Raw genomic sequence first — 16,311 nt, 5'->3', positions numbered from 1 at the left:
ACCGAGCCCTTCACCATACACACACCATCATCGCCACTCCGCGAGTCCTCTGACCACTATCACACATTTTTAGGCCCTGAAATGAGGACAGAAACATGTAGGAACCCAAACTCAAGGATTCTCAACGTCTGTACAAACTCAGAGATTTTCCCGACGAAACTCCGCCTTTGACGGCGTTGGTAAGTCTCAGGAACTCACTCCCTCATTCCTTTTTCGTGGTCTGTGAAGGAGCTTAGGGTTTAAAACTTGCTTTGGTGAGGTGTGGAGGCGGATAGGACAAGTGGGAAGAAATTCCCTCGTTTTTGGTAGAGGAAACCGTGACTATTAGACCACTTCTAGACCGTTCCTCCGCCAACTTCGGCCACTATTGGACTTCGAACTAGTACAAACCTCTTCCCCACATTCCTAGATTCTCGTTGGTTTTTTAATCATTGCATTTGGTTGAGATTTAAGCTAGAAAATAGCTTTGGAAAACTAGACCACTGCTAACCATTTTCTAGGCAAATTAAACTAAGAAGGCGAGTACCGTGGTACTCGTAGGCGCGTGGCATGCGTGGGAAGCCACAATGTGGTGGCAGGTGTGGCACGTGGCTGCCAATGCAGCCACCTTGTGGCGGCGCGTGGAGGAATTCGAGGTTCCTTTTTAGGTTTCTCGACATGCCGAATCTGAATCTGCCATCCGTTTTCCGAAATTCAACTGTTTTAAAATAGTTCATTTATTAGTCGTACTTTATACAAAAATATGTATATAAGTTAGTACGTTATATATTTATGTAAATGGTTTCGTTTCTAGGTGCAACGCATCGCAAGGATCTTCGATGCCCGTGAGGCAGGTTCGACTCGACGACATATGATTTGTCAATGGGTCTTTTCTTTTATATAGTATATATATTTGTTAGGTTCCATATATATTTCATAAAGAACTTTCTCCAATACGCCTAACCTAGCTTAATGTTTATAAGATTTAGCGCATTGATAGAAATTATGAAGTTATTCTACGTCCTATGGGATGCACAGGTACGTGTATTATTATTGATGCCTTAATTATATTTATGGTCATGAATAGTATTATGGTGACGTGAATTATCGATTTACCACGGTATGATTTTATTTACGTTATCTGTTCATCGTGTGCTACACTGGTGTTAGTATTTGCCCACGCCAGGGCCAATCTTTCACATGTATGTTTACATCGCACTTTACGCTCACTTTGGATCCATTGTAGGTGTTAGTCATGTCCTAGATTGCTATAGGCAATTAGGACTCATATGTGACGCGCATAGCGCCAGTTTTCACGCGATTGTAGTACTATAGCGTAAATGATTATTACACATAGTCATGTTCATGTCAGAATATCTCTGCATGAACTTGTGTGTCAATATATGTTGATGAGCACTCGATGTGATATATTTATTTCTGCGAGATGTTGTGATTACTAGAATTTATATGCTTATTTGCGAATTTGTGATGTATTGAAGTCTTGAGATATTGCAGGCACATAAATATTTGCATACTATACACATTATGAATATTTTGGAAACTATACTTCTTTTACAGCAAGAGATTATTATGTTTTCGAAAAGGTTTTTACAAAACTTTATTTTTAGGCCCTGTCACTTTTGTTTTTCGCCCCTTCAGGTTTTAGTTGCTGAGCTTTCGTGTCAACGAGGATTCTTGGCAAACTTTGGTATAGGTGATTACCTTCGACGGTATAATTCTTATCCTACATTTACTATACTTTACTTATGCTCTAACATCACGTGTGAATTAGGTTCATTCCTGCTCACTAGCACACTCTTCCATTTAGGCACTTTTAGGTTTAAATTTACTCGCATTTTCCACATCACTACACTTTATGGCTTTGTCACCCTCTTGGTGTCGGCCAACACAGCTCGAATTGGAGTACAGATGGACATTTCGGGTCAGGGTGTGTCATGTAGAATGCTTGCTTGATCCAACTTCACCTGATATTATTTACTTTTTAATCATTACAGACAACCTCAATGTTAAATTCATAATTTCGTTACTGAGAAGTAGCACCGTTATTTTCAACCATGGAAGCGAGGGAAAAAAAACAAGGATCGTTGTCGTAAGACAATAGGGCTCAATACCATGTAAAACTTTGAAACACAGTAGCTTTCACTTCAATTGCATACCCATTCAATCGTGGGATGCATATATTTATAATCACCTTTAGATTACATTTAGGGTTTGAAAACCCTACTTACACGGAAGTTCAAAATTCAAAAATACAAACTGAAATCTACAAAGATTACACATAACTTTAGTTACAAGAATAATTTAAAATGAAGTCCTACAAACAAGAAGATAAAACTTCTAAGCACAGCACAACTCCTTAAGTGACATTGGTAGTAACCAACTGTTGACTTTGTCTAACACAATGAGTATAATACTGGATGAATTTACAGTTGCCACACACACACACCAAGCATCGGAAAACTGATTCAGTTTCCAGTTTAGTGTGCTGCTCCCCAGTTCGGAGTGGTATTGGCCATTACATTTAAGAATATCTAAGGCCATCTCTAACCGAGGGCTGGCCAGAGGGCTCATTTTAGCGCTCTAGCCCTCCAAGAAGTTAATATTTTAATGAACAGTACATGGCCATATTTGCCTCCGTCTCCAACCGAAGGCCAAACATAATTTATTATTTAAAAACTACAACTTAAATTCAAATTCAACGGCTAAGTGACGTTAGCATGACGTCAGCTAGCCGTTGGATTTGAATTTTTCTTTTGCTATAAATAGGGTGGATATTGGGCTATAATTCACACAACTTTGAATTAAATCTATTTCAATTCAAGTTAATCTATTTCAATTCAAGTTTGCAATGAATTCCAACTTTGGATCCTCTTTGGATTCCAACTGGGGGTCCTCATCCAATTCCAAATTGGAAGCAAAATAGGCTCAAATGAGACGAGAAGATGAGGAGTCTGATGAAGAAGTTCAAGTAAGGCACAACAAACAAAACAGAGCAGCAGCTATGGCTGCGACCATGCTGTGTCAGCCAACTGAAGAACAACCTCAATGGGGCAGTTTTATTGCTGGTCGCTCTTACAAACCACGAAACAGAGCAATGTCGTAGGACAATCTGATGAACAACTACTTCAACCCCAACTCAGTGTACACAGAAGAGGATTTCAAACGTCGCTTCCGGATGAGGCGTCATGTCTTCGAACGTTTACTTTGTAATGTCCAGCAGGTCAATCCATATTTTGGACAAAAGCAGGACAGAGCAGGTCGCCTTGGTTTCTCACTTTATCAGAAGGTTATTATTGCACTCCGAATGATGGCCTATGGCTCCCCAGCTGATTCGATAGATGAAACATGGTATGCCTAAGTCTACATGCCTTGATACTCTTGAACAATTTTGTGACACAATTGTTCAGGTTTACAAAGACGAGTACCTTTGTGAGCCAAATCAAGAAGATCTGAATCGGCTTCTTTGCAAAGCTGAAGACCGTGGGTTTCTGGGCATGATAGGGTCATTAGATTGCATGCATTGAGATTGGAAGAACTATCCCACCGAATGGCAACGAGGTTTTAACGGAAGGTCGAGAAAACCAACATTTGTGTTAGAGGCGGTTGCCTCATATGACACATGGATCCGGCATGCCTTCTTTGGAGTCCCTGGATCCCAAAATGACATTACAATTCTTGGGCGTTCACCCCTCTTCAATAACTTGACGGAAGGTAATACACTTCAACTTTACTACTACATCAACAACCGTCAATACAATATGGGGTATTACTTGGCAAATGACATCTATCCAAAGTGGGCGATACTTGTCCAAGCAATTCCAAACCCTTGTTTACCTTACACCAAGAGGCATATCGAAAAGATGTTGAGAGAGCTTTCGGTATTCTACAAGCACGGTGAAAGATCATTAGCGAACCGGCAAGAGGGTAGAGTCGAGAAAATTTGGACTCCATCATGATGTCTTGCATCATATTACATAATATGATAGTGAAGGATGAACGAGATGGGTATATTGATGGAGAGTCCGATGACGGCCAAGAAGATCCAAATAGGTCAAGAAGGGCTCGTGCAAAAATATATGATGGGCCTAATTTGCCTTTCAATCCAAGAACTGGTAATATCTCTATAAATGAGTATATGAGGCGCTATAGAATGATACGTTCTCGTGCCACAAATAAGTACCTACAACAGGATCTTGTTGCACATCTTTGGGCCAAAAGAAGTATGGAGTAGGCGTTTAAGTTTTATGTTGTTAAATGTTTTTAAAAATATTGTTTAAGTTTCATGTTGTTAAATGTTTTTTTATGTTGTATAATTTGTATGTTGGTTAATGTTATTTAATGTTGTTTCTTATTGTTTAATGTTGTTTCATGTTACTTAATTTAATTTAATATTGTATAATGGCTTAGGAAGTTATAGGAAAAAAATATGAAACAAATTTAGTGAAATAGAAGTTATAGGAAAAATTTTGTAAATAAAAAATAATAACAAAACTGTAAAAAAAAAAAAAAAAAAAAAAATCAAATATAATGACTAACTGACGTCAGCTAGCCGTTGCATTTGAATTTTAGCTTAAGGATTCCTGTAAGTTATAACCAACATGAATAATGATTTTTCTAGCCAGCCCCATGCAACCAGCCTTCCAGCCTTCCAGCTCTTTCAGATTCCGTGGGGCCCTCTCAGATTCCACTAGCCCTCTGGCCTAACCCTCGGTTTGAGACGGTTTTCGGGCTATTTTCAGCCATTTGGACCCTTCGGTTAGAGATGGCCTAATGTGGTCCCCTTGATGATTGGCGTTGATTTGGGTGTAAGAATCTGTTATGTACAATCAGAGAAATGAAAAGAAACGATAGGAAAGCCAGGAACATAGAACAGTAAAAGAAAGTACCATTTTGGGGTACATAGATAACAACATCAATCAATCATGTGAGACTAATGAAAAAAGAGGTTTATGTCAAGCTGCTCTACACTCCTACTCTACACAAGTAATGTTGTAAATGCAATATGTACGTTTCATTTATGGAGTTGGATTTTTTCCCTTCTTTTTTTTCCCTTCCCTTCATTCCTCCCCTATTTGAACGGTCACGGTTAAATTACGTCAACATCTTATATTAAATTTTTATAGAAAGAGAAAGAGAAAATAGAGAATGGAAGGGGATGGAAATAGGAGGGGAAAGAATCCTAGTGAAGAGGAAGTGAGAGAATCCAAGTCCTTTATTTATAGCAGTCTTAGTCTGGCAGTGGTTAGTCAATCTAGCAAATAGGCAAACATCCTTTAACTCGGCGTCACTAAATCCTCAAATAAAGGAGCCCAACCTAGACAGTGAGTACACTAGATAAATATATGCTAATAAATAATTTAACTGAGTATGAACAAAATGAAATAATATTAAATAGTCAAATTGAAGATCGAGGCTTGCGTATCGTAATGTTCTTAAAATAGAATTTTGTCCCTACTCTATGCTTGTAGTTCTACGGACGCTTACTTCACCAAGATTCAACCATCTAAGTCGAGATTCCAATACCGGAAAACTAGACTTCTGGCGAATATCTTTGTGGTTATCTCAATAAGAAGGTTTGGGATTGTAGGAGCATAATTTGTTTTTTCAGTGTTTTAAATGTCATGCAGATAGATGTATATATAATTGATTTAGCCTATTCGCTAGAGGTATGAGATGCGTTTTTTGGGAGACATCTTCTTAGAGGGATGCTTTGCTCCTTAGCGTTCTTTCATCGCTTTAAATTTCATCTGAAAATGTGAGTATGTTTATATAAAAATTAATTAATTAATTAATTAAATCTGAAATTAATTAAAAAATAATTAATTAAGGAACTTAATTATTAGAGCCCGAAGCCCATTTTTTGATAATTAATTATATATTAATTATCAATTAATTAGCAAACCCTAAAGCCCAAAACCCAAAGTTGAGCCTAATTTTACTCTCCAAGGTTCATCACTCAAATCACTTTCTAATAAGGATAAAGCCTTATAAAGTGACGGAACCTTTTGGTGGTGTCCAATGTAAGACAACGTAGAATGATATTTCTACTAAAAAAATTCCAACAATTGTCAACCCCTTGCAACTGTAACCAACAATAACACCAACAACACAGAAAGGGAAAAATTGCAACCTAAAATCCCAAAAAAATGGACAAGAAAGCCAACAACAAAACTGGGGAAATTGAGGAAATGGGCCCAAAATCCAACTAACCTTCTCCAAACCCGAATATGAATCCCAAAACTTCGAGGATGGAGGTTCCAAAAGTGGAAGTCTGCCTGTATTGACAAGGGAAAGGTCGATCGACATGTTCAAGTTGGGTTTGGGAGGTTGGGACCAAAACCAGTTGGAGGTGGAGACATTCTTCGACAAGTATGGATTCAAATTGCTTTACGCTTTCAATACTGAATCGAGTCGCGGGGTTCCGATCTGCTTTAATCCTAGAAATGGTAGGTATGTGCTGATCGGACCAATATTTCTTGAAAGGAGAACAAGAGAAAAGAGCAACATGGATGAAGGAGATAGAAGAGTGTAAAAATTTATTACTATAAAGGATATTTTTGTAACTTACACTCTTGAAGAAAAAAAACTAATGATGTCATCTTCTATATGCATTAGTTAAAACCATTTTGTATAAAATAAAGTTACAAATAACTTAGGTAATTGAATCCTTAAATTGAGGAAGGGATGAGATTCCATAAAAATAACAATTGATTAATTAATATTGTTGAGTGCATTTTTTTTACATACAAATGAATTTTAAATGAATATGAAAAACACTTAAATTAATAAAGGCTTTGAGGTAGTTCATATAGAATCGAACTCCAAATGTCTAGTGGATATGTTTAACGGGAAAACCCAACTTGATGTTGTGATTGAAGGTATCCTCTTTGATGTTCAGTGTTTGAAACAACAATTGACACTAGTACAAAAATATGTTTGTGTGACGGAGCAAATTTTGTCGTGTAAAGTATGTTTGTGCAACGCTAAACACAAAACGTTGCGCAAAGGCTGTTTGCGCGATGCCTCATGTGCGTTGCGCAAGATTTTGGCGCCAAACCAAGAATGCTTTACTATTTTTTTCCCAACATTGCGCGACGAAGACTAGCGTCGCGCAAAACAGTTTTGCACGACGGAGGTGCACCTACGTCGCGTAAAGTCAACGATACTTAAAGTTTATTTATACTTTCATTAAGTATAACATAATATTTTGTCTCATTCCACTAGTGTAAATATTTTAAATTGAAGATCGAATTCATTCATTGTATTCATATAGGGTCAAAGAGTGTAGCTGTAAAAAAATCATCAAAATCAGAGTTAAAATAACCGTTAAATCATGATTTTTCGTTTATAACCGTCGAAAAGTTTTGTCTCGTTACTTGATCTCTGAAAGTTTTTTTATTTGCAATTTTTTATGTATGCGATCTCGAAGCATATGCAAATATGTTTAACGGTTGGATCGTTGAAACTAGTTTCGTAGAATGCGTATCCCCATCAAAACAATAGATTCACTAACACTTGGAGTTTATTTATACTTTCATTAAGTATAACATAAGATTTTGTTGTATCCACTTGTGTAAATATTTTAAATTGGCGATCGAATTAATTCATTGTATTCATATAGGATCAAGTTGTGTACGTATAAACAAAAATCATCAAAATCGGAGTTAAAACTACCGTTAAATTGTTATTTTTCGTTTACAACGTCGAAAAGTTTTGTCCCGTTACTTGTTCTTTGAATGTTTGCTTTATGTGATCTCGAAGTATATGCAAACATGTTTAACGGTTGGATCGTTGAAACTAGTTTCGTAGAATGCGTTTGTGGTATCCACTTGTGTAAATATTTTAATTTGAGGATCGAATTCGTTCATTGTATTCATTTAGGATCAAGCAGTGTAGCTGTAAAAAATCATCAAAATCGGAGTTACAATAACCGTTAAATCATGAATTTTTGTTTATAACCATCGAAAAGTTTTGTCCTGTTACTTGATCTCTGAATGTTTGTTTTTTGCGATTTTTGACGTATGCGATCTCGAAGCATATGCAAATATGTTTAAAGGTTGGATTGTTGAAACTAGTTTCGTAGAATGCGTATCCCATAAAAAAAAAAAAAGATTCATTAACACTTAAGGGTTTATTTATACTTTCATTAAGTATAACGTAAGATTTTGTGGTATCAATTAGTGTAAATATTTTAAATTAAAGATCGAGTTTATTCATTATATTCATATAGGGTCAAGGAGTGTAGCTGTAAAAAATTATCAAAATCAGAGTTAAAATAATCGTTAAATCGGATTTTTCATTTATAACCGTTGAAAAGTTTTGTCCCGTTACTTGATCTCTAAATGTTTGCTTTTTGCTATTTTTGGCGTAAGCAATCTCGAAACATGTATAAACAAGTTTGATGGTTGGATCGTTGAAATTAGTTTCGTAGAATGCGTATCCCATGAAAACAATAGTCACAACACTTAAGAATTTATTTATACTTTTATTAAGTATAACATAAGATTTTGTGGTATCCACTAGTGTAAATATTTTAAATTGATGATCGAGTTAATTCATTGTATTCATATAGGGTTTTTTTTAGAAAGATATATTATTGTGTTTTACGTTAAAAAAAAAAAAAGAATTTGAAACGAGTAAAGTCACATTTTCAGTAAATTTTATATTAAATTTGTTAAAAATATATATATAATTTGCGCGACGTCACAATGGGGTCGTTGTGTAAACAGACTTTGCGCGACACACCAACCAATACGCCGCACAAAGAGTGTTTGCGCGACGTCGTAATTTATACCTACATCGCGCAATTTGTTAAAATTGTGGCGGTTTAATTAGAAAAAAATGGGCAGTTTTTCAAAATTTTTCCGATTGGAAAAAAGGGGCTCTTTTTGTTTTGTATAGGGAAAATTAGAATCCCCTACAGGTTTTCTATATCATTTAGATTAAACATCTATACCTTTTTAAAATTTGATTAAAGTGCTTTGACCAATAGTCATCTCTATTTTTTAAAATTAAAATAATTTTTGAATTTATCTTGATGCACTTTTTCTTATTTAGTGGAGATATTAGTAATTAAACTATATTTTCTCTTCTTCCAAATATGTTTTTTCAATCACCGTTTTTTTTTTTTTTTTTTTGGTTATGCAAACATTTAATATTATTTCTTTTTCCAAAAGATTTTTTCTTTTTCAAATAGTTGGTGATCAACATAAAAGCTCGGTGTAATTTTTTTCATTTTTTTTCTTCTGTTTTTTGAAGTATAGTTGTTGAAGAATGATTACTAGGTACAATACATTACGTATATATTATCCGCGGATACGTTTGAATTTGCAAAAATTATTAATTTGTACGTTTATTTGCAATTTTAGTACGTTTGATTTAATACATATTGTTAATATTGGTACACTATTTTTATTTTGGTGCGTTTTATTTTGTACACATTGTGTATTGGTATGTTTATATTATTCCCAATCCTATTTTCTCTTAACGTACTAAAAGATAAACACATTTGATTTTGGGGGATTTAAAAATATTTTAAACTATTTTGGAAAGAAAATATCTTAAATTGTAGATATTTATTGCTAAATTGTAGCATTATTGTGAAAATAATTTTGAATCTAACCAACATTTTTTATTTTATTTTGACAATTATCTCTAGTAGATGAGAGAGTAATCAAAATGCCAGATTATAGGAAATTTGTTACAATATAACGTGCATATGGCACCGAAATTATGACAAAAAAAAAATTTAATCAAATCACTAAAAGATATGGACGTTTGATCTAGAAAATTCAAAACTAAGTTGCCTATATCAAAAGATTCATTTTGTATAACCCTATGCTAGGTGATCTTATTCTTCCCTTCAGAGACCACTCCAGTTCAAAATCCTCCCTTAGACCTCACTGCTCCTTGCGCCTCCCTCACTCACAATTAGTCACCACCACTCACCACTCCACTCTCGCACCACAGCCGCAGCCTCGCAGCATTTGGAGCTCCAACTGTAGTCTGCAGCACTCACTGCAGTCTGCAGCACACCTCAACGGCTCAACCCTTTGGCCCTCGAGCACTCGCTCGCTTCACCGTCGACAGCCGTCACAGCCCACAGTTATTCCGAGGTAAATTATTTAATTTCGCATCTTAATTTCTCATCACAGCAAGCCCACCTTAATTTCTCTATTTGTATTGGAAAGCTCTGTTTGCATTTTAATGGGAATTACGATTAAAATAGAAAAATTGATGAATACAGGCACGTTTATAATTAAGAGAAATATGATGAATACAGCCACAACTCTGTTTGCATTGGGTTTTCGTTTTAAATTTTTTAAATTTATGATTATTTTCTGGGTAATTTCTTTGTAGATTTAGCCTATTAAGATTTCTGATTTATTTATGGTGTTTATTGTTCATCAATTATTTGCGAAATAGAATTCAATAACTTAGTCATGAGATTTGCCTTCATTTTTTTTATGTTAAATGCAACCCCCTTGTTTTCTATTAGTGTGTGTGTGTGTGTATAGACATAGCACCAGATAAGGAAACACAGACTGAGTCGACACACTCTTCTCAGCACTTTTCTTGTTGCCTCTTGGAAATATTGATTTTATGAACTAACGTTTCTCACTTTGATTGGAGACTTGGAGTGTAGGAGACCAAACAAGAAGAAAAAAAATGACAAGAGATTATTCAGGTAATTTGTTATATAGTTTTTGAAATGACATCCACCATCCTTGTGGGTATTCTGTTGGGTTTTTTTATTTTAATTTTTAAAAATGTTTTTATACAGACTAGTTTGAGTTGAATAAATCAATGGGTGTTGGAAGAAGTTGTCCTTGATCAGTTCAGTTGGTCAACACAACACAACATTGCAGTTGCTTAATTCATGTTAATTGTATTAGTTTCATTGAGCTTCTCTGTATTAGTTTCATTGAGTTTCATTGTATTAGTTTCATTGGTCAACGTAGCTGCCTTGCCTTGATTATATTTATTGTTTCAGCTATTTCAAGTAAACCATGTGTTTGGAGTTGATCAACCAAAACTACTTTTGAATTATTATGCAATACTGCTTTATATATATGTGAACAAATGCAAGAAATGATATGATATTATTTTTCCTACTAATTGATTAGTTTCAAATGCAAGAAAGAATTAGTTTCTAATGTTATATTTTTATGGTTCAAAAATGGTATAGATGTCACTGTTGATCACTCGTCGTCGGGGTGTGACCAATGCGCCTCCTGCATTTTCAGCACCTACTGCTTCAGTCGTGAGTGCTCCATTGATTGGGGAGACTACACCTCTTACTGAGGCTACTCCTAAGGCGTCCCAGGTGCTCGCATCATTGACGTCATCAGTGTTGGTTCAGCAGCTCAGTGCGGCCCAGGAAGCAGCCCGGGATGCTCGGGAAGCCTAGATTGCAGCCTAGTGTTCGGCCCAGGACGAGAAGATGAGCATGGTCTTACGAGCCTTACAGATGTTTGACCTCCAAATCCTAATGCCAGCACTTGATATTGCTCCACCTTCGACTTCCCAGCCACTTCGCCCAACCTATACCTAATAGCCTAATGTATCAAACCTACAAGACTACTCGTTGTAGTTTTTTCTTTTTTGTTTGGACATCTTGTATGTACATTTTCATATATTTTACAGTTAAATACCTTTTCTTGGTTTATTAATTATTGTTTAGAATTTAATTACAATATTTATTAAAAATGAAATAAAAATATTTTTGCTAAAAAAAAAAAAAAACCAAGGGTTTGCGCTACACATGTTACTTCTTCGTCGTGCAAACTCTACTGTCACTACCTTGGCGCAACGAAGGTTTTGTTGGGCTAATTTTTGCGCGACGTTTTTTGACTTTGCATGACGAAGGACGTGCGTCGCGCAAACTGTTTTTTGTACTAGTGTGAGATTAGTAGAATTTATCCTCACTTCTCGTGTTTGCAACAAGACAATGTATCTAGTGGCTTCTTTTGTTGCCCGAGAAGGAGGCTTTCATAATTGGGATAATCTTGAGCCAAAATGGCTATTTAATACTTTAGCTTCATATGTAAACATTTCTATTCGAATATAATAAAAAAATTTCTTTTGGAAAAAAAAAAAAAAAAAAAAGAAAAGAAGTGAAAGCACTTTATGTTGAAATATAACAACTGAAAATGAGGCATTAGAATCCTCTCAAAATCTCTTGCCCTTACTTGTTAGCAAGTGGAATTAGGGCGCACCTTAACTTCACACGAAACACGTAGGCCTTTCAGCAAGAAGTAACAGGTTGGACTAAATATATATGTAAAACTGAAACGCTTCAACATATCAGAACTATCCTTATTATCTCATTTGAAAACTTAAACCTAATCCTCAATTCAAGGAAAGAAAAGGCTAATGTTGACTTATGGTTTCAAATCTTTGTTGTATATTTCATTGTAAAGTTTACAAGAGTGAAGGCCACTCTTATAGAGAACCCAAAAGAAGGCTACAAAAATTGTAGGCTAACAACGTACTACACACTGCCAAAACAGTCCTAACAAGTGGACAAGCCAAAACTTAATTACAAGGAAAGTAGTTCCTAAAAGCAAGGAAGAAAGGTTGATAAAAGAGGTAAGGTGAATGACAAGGTATGGGAAGACATGAGAGATTGCTTTAGACCATCACTTTAACTCATGACTTAGCTAGAGTGATGATGACAACGCATACTTACAACCCATCCTTGAGATCTATACAAATCGGTTTCAATAGCTAAAGTATTTTTAACGATACTTAAGAAAATGAACAAACATATCGATGTCATGTTCCACGAGTTTCGGGTTGTGATTCGTATTAAGAATATATTGTAATTAATGTATAATATTGTGTTTGTCTAAACTAGGAAAGATTATTCCATGAATTGTGGATCGTATCTTTATAGGATTAGAATTAGGGTTTGACTCTTCTATTTTGTATTTGTATATATGGCTTACATAGCCTCTGTTAAACATATGAAATATTCAGCCATTCAGCCGTATTGCTTCTTCACACGTTCTCACATACATCCCAGAACCTACCTAGCTCTTTCTTTAATTATTCGTGCAATTCATTAGTCTTCAAGTTAAACAAAACAATGGATGTTGTCATGGAGATAATCAGATCCATGAGCCAATTACCTTTTTTGCTTTCTTAACTACAGTCTCTTTTCTACCAGTCCACTTTGGCATGCAGTTGCTTTTAGCTCTATATAAGTCTCGTTGAATACCACCATAGAAGCACAACTCCAGCTCCTTATACCATTATTGTTTTGTTATCAAGATATCATGAAGGTTGAAGTTGTAGTAATCTCCAAGGAGATTATCAGACCATCTTCTCCAACTCCTGGCCACCTTCGCCATTACCAATTCTCCTTTCTTGATCAAATGGCTCCCCAAGTCTACAACCCTTTGCTCCTCTTCTATGAATACAATGCCAAGATGCATCCCAACATCACTGAAATATCCAACCACCTTAAGAACTCCTTATCCGAGGCCCTATCGCTATTCTACCCGCTAGCCGGTCGAATCAAAGACAACCGCTTCATACATTGCAATGACGAGGGCATCCCCTACGTCGAAGCTCGAGTGCTGAATTGCACTCTCTCTGATGTTCTCAGCAACCCCAACCCTGGTGAACTTAACAAGTTCATGCCATTTGAACTTGATGATATTACCAATCCATTACCCTTTGGGGTCCAGCTCAACATATTTCAGTGTGGAGGGTTTGCTATTGGCCAATGCATTTCTCACAAGATTGCTGATGGGTTGTCCTATTTCACGTTCAGCAAAATTTGGGCATCCATCGCCCGTGGGGAACAAGCCAACATAGACCCTCCACAATTTGTGTCAGCCACACTCTTCCCACCAAAGGAGTTCAATACTGGATTCGATGGAGGAATTGGAATCACAAAAGATAGAGTGACAAAGAGGTTCGTGTTCAATGCCTCTAAAATAGAGACCCTCCAAGCAAAATATGAAAAAGATATGAAAAGCCTCCAACTAAAACACCCCACGCGTGTTGAGACCTTATCCGCTTTCATATGGAGTCGATATGTGGCGGCTACAAAGGATTGTACCTTGAATAAGTTGTACATGGTGATCCATGCAGTGAACCTACGTCCGCGGTTTAGTCCACCATTGCCTCAACATTCTTTTGGGAATCTTTTTCGTGTTGCCATGACATCACCGCTGAGAATCAGTAATGGCGGGGAGGAAGAATGTGATGGGGTGGTGATTGGGGAGGTGCGAGAAGCGATAAACAAGATTGACAATGAGTACGTGAAGCAATTACAAGGGCAGGGTGATGAGCACTTGGGTTTGATGAAGAAAACTGTTGATAGTTTCAAGAGAGGAGACATGGTTGCGGTACTTAGCTTCAGTAGCTATTGTAGGTTTCCTCTCTATGAGAATGACTTTGGTTGGGGTAAACCTGCGTGGGTGGGATCACCGGCACTGACCTATAAGAACCTAGTGCTTTTCATGGACACCAAGGAGGGTGATGGAATAGAGGCATATGTTAGCTTGGAGGAGAGAGTCATGGCCAAATTCGAATGTGATAGCGAGTTGCTCTCTTATGTTTCTCCAGCCGGTCGGGTCCTGCTGAGCTGTGGAAATTAATTTCACTATGTTTGTGTTATGTGTCACAAATAATGTTACCCTCACACAACTGTTCCCCTCCATCCTTCCACTCTTCCAACCATAATACTCTTGCTAGATGCTTGCTTTTGAATGAGAAGCCTTATTTGACCACTATATTTGTTACCTGCCTCGAGAGTGAGTCATCGTTCAATCAGAGTAAGGTGTGCAAAACCACTTTGGTGGTTTCAGTCTCTACGCCGCCTTTTTCCTACAGTTCTGATGGTGTTCTGTCTACTTGCTTTGTTAGTATCAAAATTCTTTGTTTGCTGGTCCTCGGGTGCTGGATATGGTTGCTGGTGTTGTTTGTTCTTTTTGTTGGCTGAGTGTTTTTGGAGCAATTTTATGTATTGTTTGTGGATCTTTGATGTTGTGAAATTAGTGATATTTGGTTTGTTTTTCATTTGGGGCAGCTTTGTATCTTTGTTTTTGTTTAGGGGCGTTTGTTTTTTGTTGGCACCGATGGCGAATTGGCTGACTTGACCGATGGAATGGCGAGGTGTTTGGTAGTTGTGGTAGTGATGGCTTCTATCAACAAACTGAGTCTAATTCGGTCATCATGTGCTTTGTTTGGGCTTTTATATCCTCTCAGCCTGCTTTCAGCTTGTTTTTATATTTATCTCTTGTATTGTCCTCTTCTATCAATAATGTTTATGTTTGACAAAATAAAAAATTAATCTCTCCTAGGTTTTTTCCTAAAATGCTTTACACTTTTATTGTATCAGCACTCATGTCATGACAAGTCCATATTGCTCAATATGAACCGTGTCTCGCCTAATATACATATGTTTCCAACATTATATCTGTGGGAGAAGCTAATAAATCTTGAAAATTTCATATCACCCCAATAATACAATTGTTTTTTTAATAAAAATAATAATACAATTATTTTCAAGTTTCATGACGTTGGAAAATTAGGCCTTCAAATCATTTTGACAAAAATATTCTTAACTATTTTAAATTATTTTGATCCATTATTTATTTAATTGAGAGTATTTGTCTCACTTTGATTCTTATTTAACAAAAATTTTTACGAAATGACCAAAATGATTGACGATGGAAAAAAAATCAGGAACCACTTCTATAGATTTCAAATCTAGAGACCAAAACGAAGAATTATGACAATCTCTTTTAACAAAAAAAAACCTACTTTTTCCTTGCAACTACCAACTCAAAAGTTGAAACATAGTTTTGCATGTGTGGTGTTCACACGTCTTGCGTAATTTTTGCCCTTTGTGATTAAGTTGACGTCATTATTAATACTGTGTAATAGCTGAAAATAATAATAATTAAGCACTCTAATTCGAGTTTGATTTCTACCGATTCTTCCCTCACTATCTCGCTGGTGAGTCTTTGATGTTGTTCCTCCCAACATTTTTTTAAAAAGTATTAAGTAAAGCAAATTCCAGAAATCCCCACTCTCCCACGAAACTAGATCCCCTCCGAACCCAAATAAACTGAGCCTCCTAAACAAAGGATTCGGACAGTTGAAATTTGGTCTAACGGCTACAAACAGGAGATCCCTCTAAAAGTTATAATAATTGTAACCGTTTGATCAAATTTCAACGGTCCAAATCCTTTGATTCTTAGGCTCGAGTCCGGAGGAGATCCGGTTCCCTCCCCCCACTAGCTTAGTTTAGTGATCAGTCAATCTCACTCTCTCCGACGGCCATCGTCTTCT

The 16,311-nt window shown here is 36.3% G+C and overlaps 2 protein-coding genes across 3 annotated transcripts; both read left to right on the top strand.

Annotated features, from left to right (window-relative positions):
* The first annotated feature begins 9,798 nt into the window (after positions 1–9,798).
* On the top strand, positions 9,799–11,672 carry LOC125471583. Of its 2 annotated transcripts, none has more exons than XM_048572184.1 (3): positions 9,799–10,115; positions 10,646–10,687; positions 11,189–11,672. In XM_048572184.1, exons 1-3 carry the CDS (start codon positions 9,838–9,840, stop codon positions 11,199–11,201), a joined length of 333 nt encoding a protein of 110 aa, XP_048428141.1. In that variant the 5' UTR covers positions 9,799–9,837; the 3' UTR covers positions 11,202–11,672. The 2 variants fall into 2 exon arrangements, 1 of the variants encoding a protein (XP_048428141.1); XR_007253714.1 differs by having other exon boundaries at positions 9,840–10,115; positions 10,633–10,687.
* A 1,333-nt stretch (positions 11,673–13,005) lies between these two features.
* Positions 13,006–15,331, top strand: LOC125471242 (stemmadenine O-acetyltransferase-like). The gene has a single exon (XM_048571456.1). It carries the CDS (start codon positions 13,281–13,283, stop codon positions 14,610–14,612), a length of 1,332 nt encoding a protein of 443 aa, XP_048427413.1. The 5' UTR covers positions 13,006–13,280; the 3' UTR covers positions 14,613–15,331.
* The last annotated feature ends 980 nt before the right edge of the window (positions 15,332–16,311 follow it).

The sequence above is a fragment of a genome, unplaced genomic scaffold (assembly GCF_019419815.1).
Source record: "Pyrus x bretschneideri cultivar Hongxiangsu unplaced genomic scaffold, Pyrus_bretschneideri_v1 Contig6, whole genome shotgun sequence".
In the NCBI taxonomy this organism is placed as follows: Eukaryota; Viridiplantae; Streptophyta; class Magnoliopsida; order Rosales; family Rosaceae; genus Pyrus; species Pyrus x bretschneideri.
This window is presented reverse-complemented; position numbering and strand designations above follow the sequence as displayed.

Coding starts and splice junctions, on each gene's coding strand:
- LOC125471242 (XM_048571456.1), top strand. CDS start 13,281: ATGAAGGTTGAAGTTGTAGTAATCTCCAAGGAGATTATCAGACCATCT.
- LOC125471583 (XM_048572184.1), top strand. CDS start 9,838: ATGCTAGGTGATCTTATTCTTCCCTTCAGAGACCACTCCAGTTCAAAA. Junction 10,116..10,645: donor CAGCCCACAGTTATTCCGAG/GTAAATTATTTA, acceptor CTTGGAGTGTAG/GAGACCAAACAAGAAGAAAA.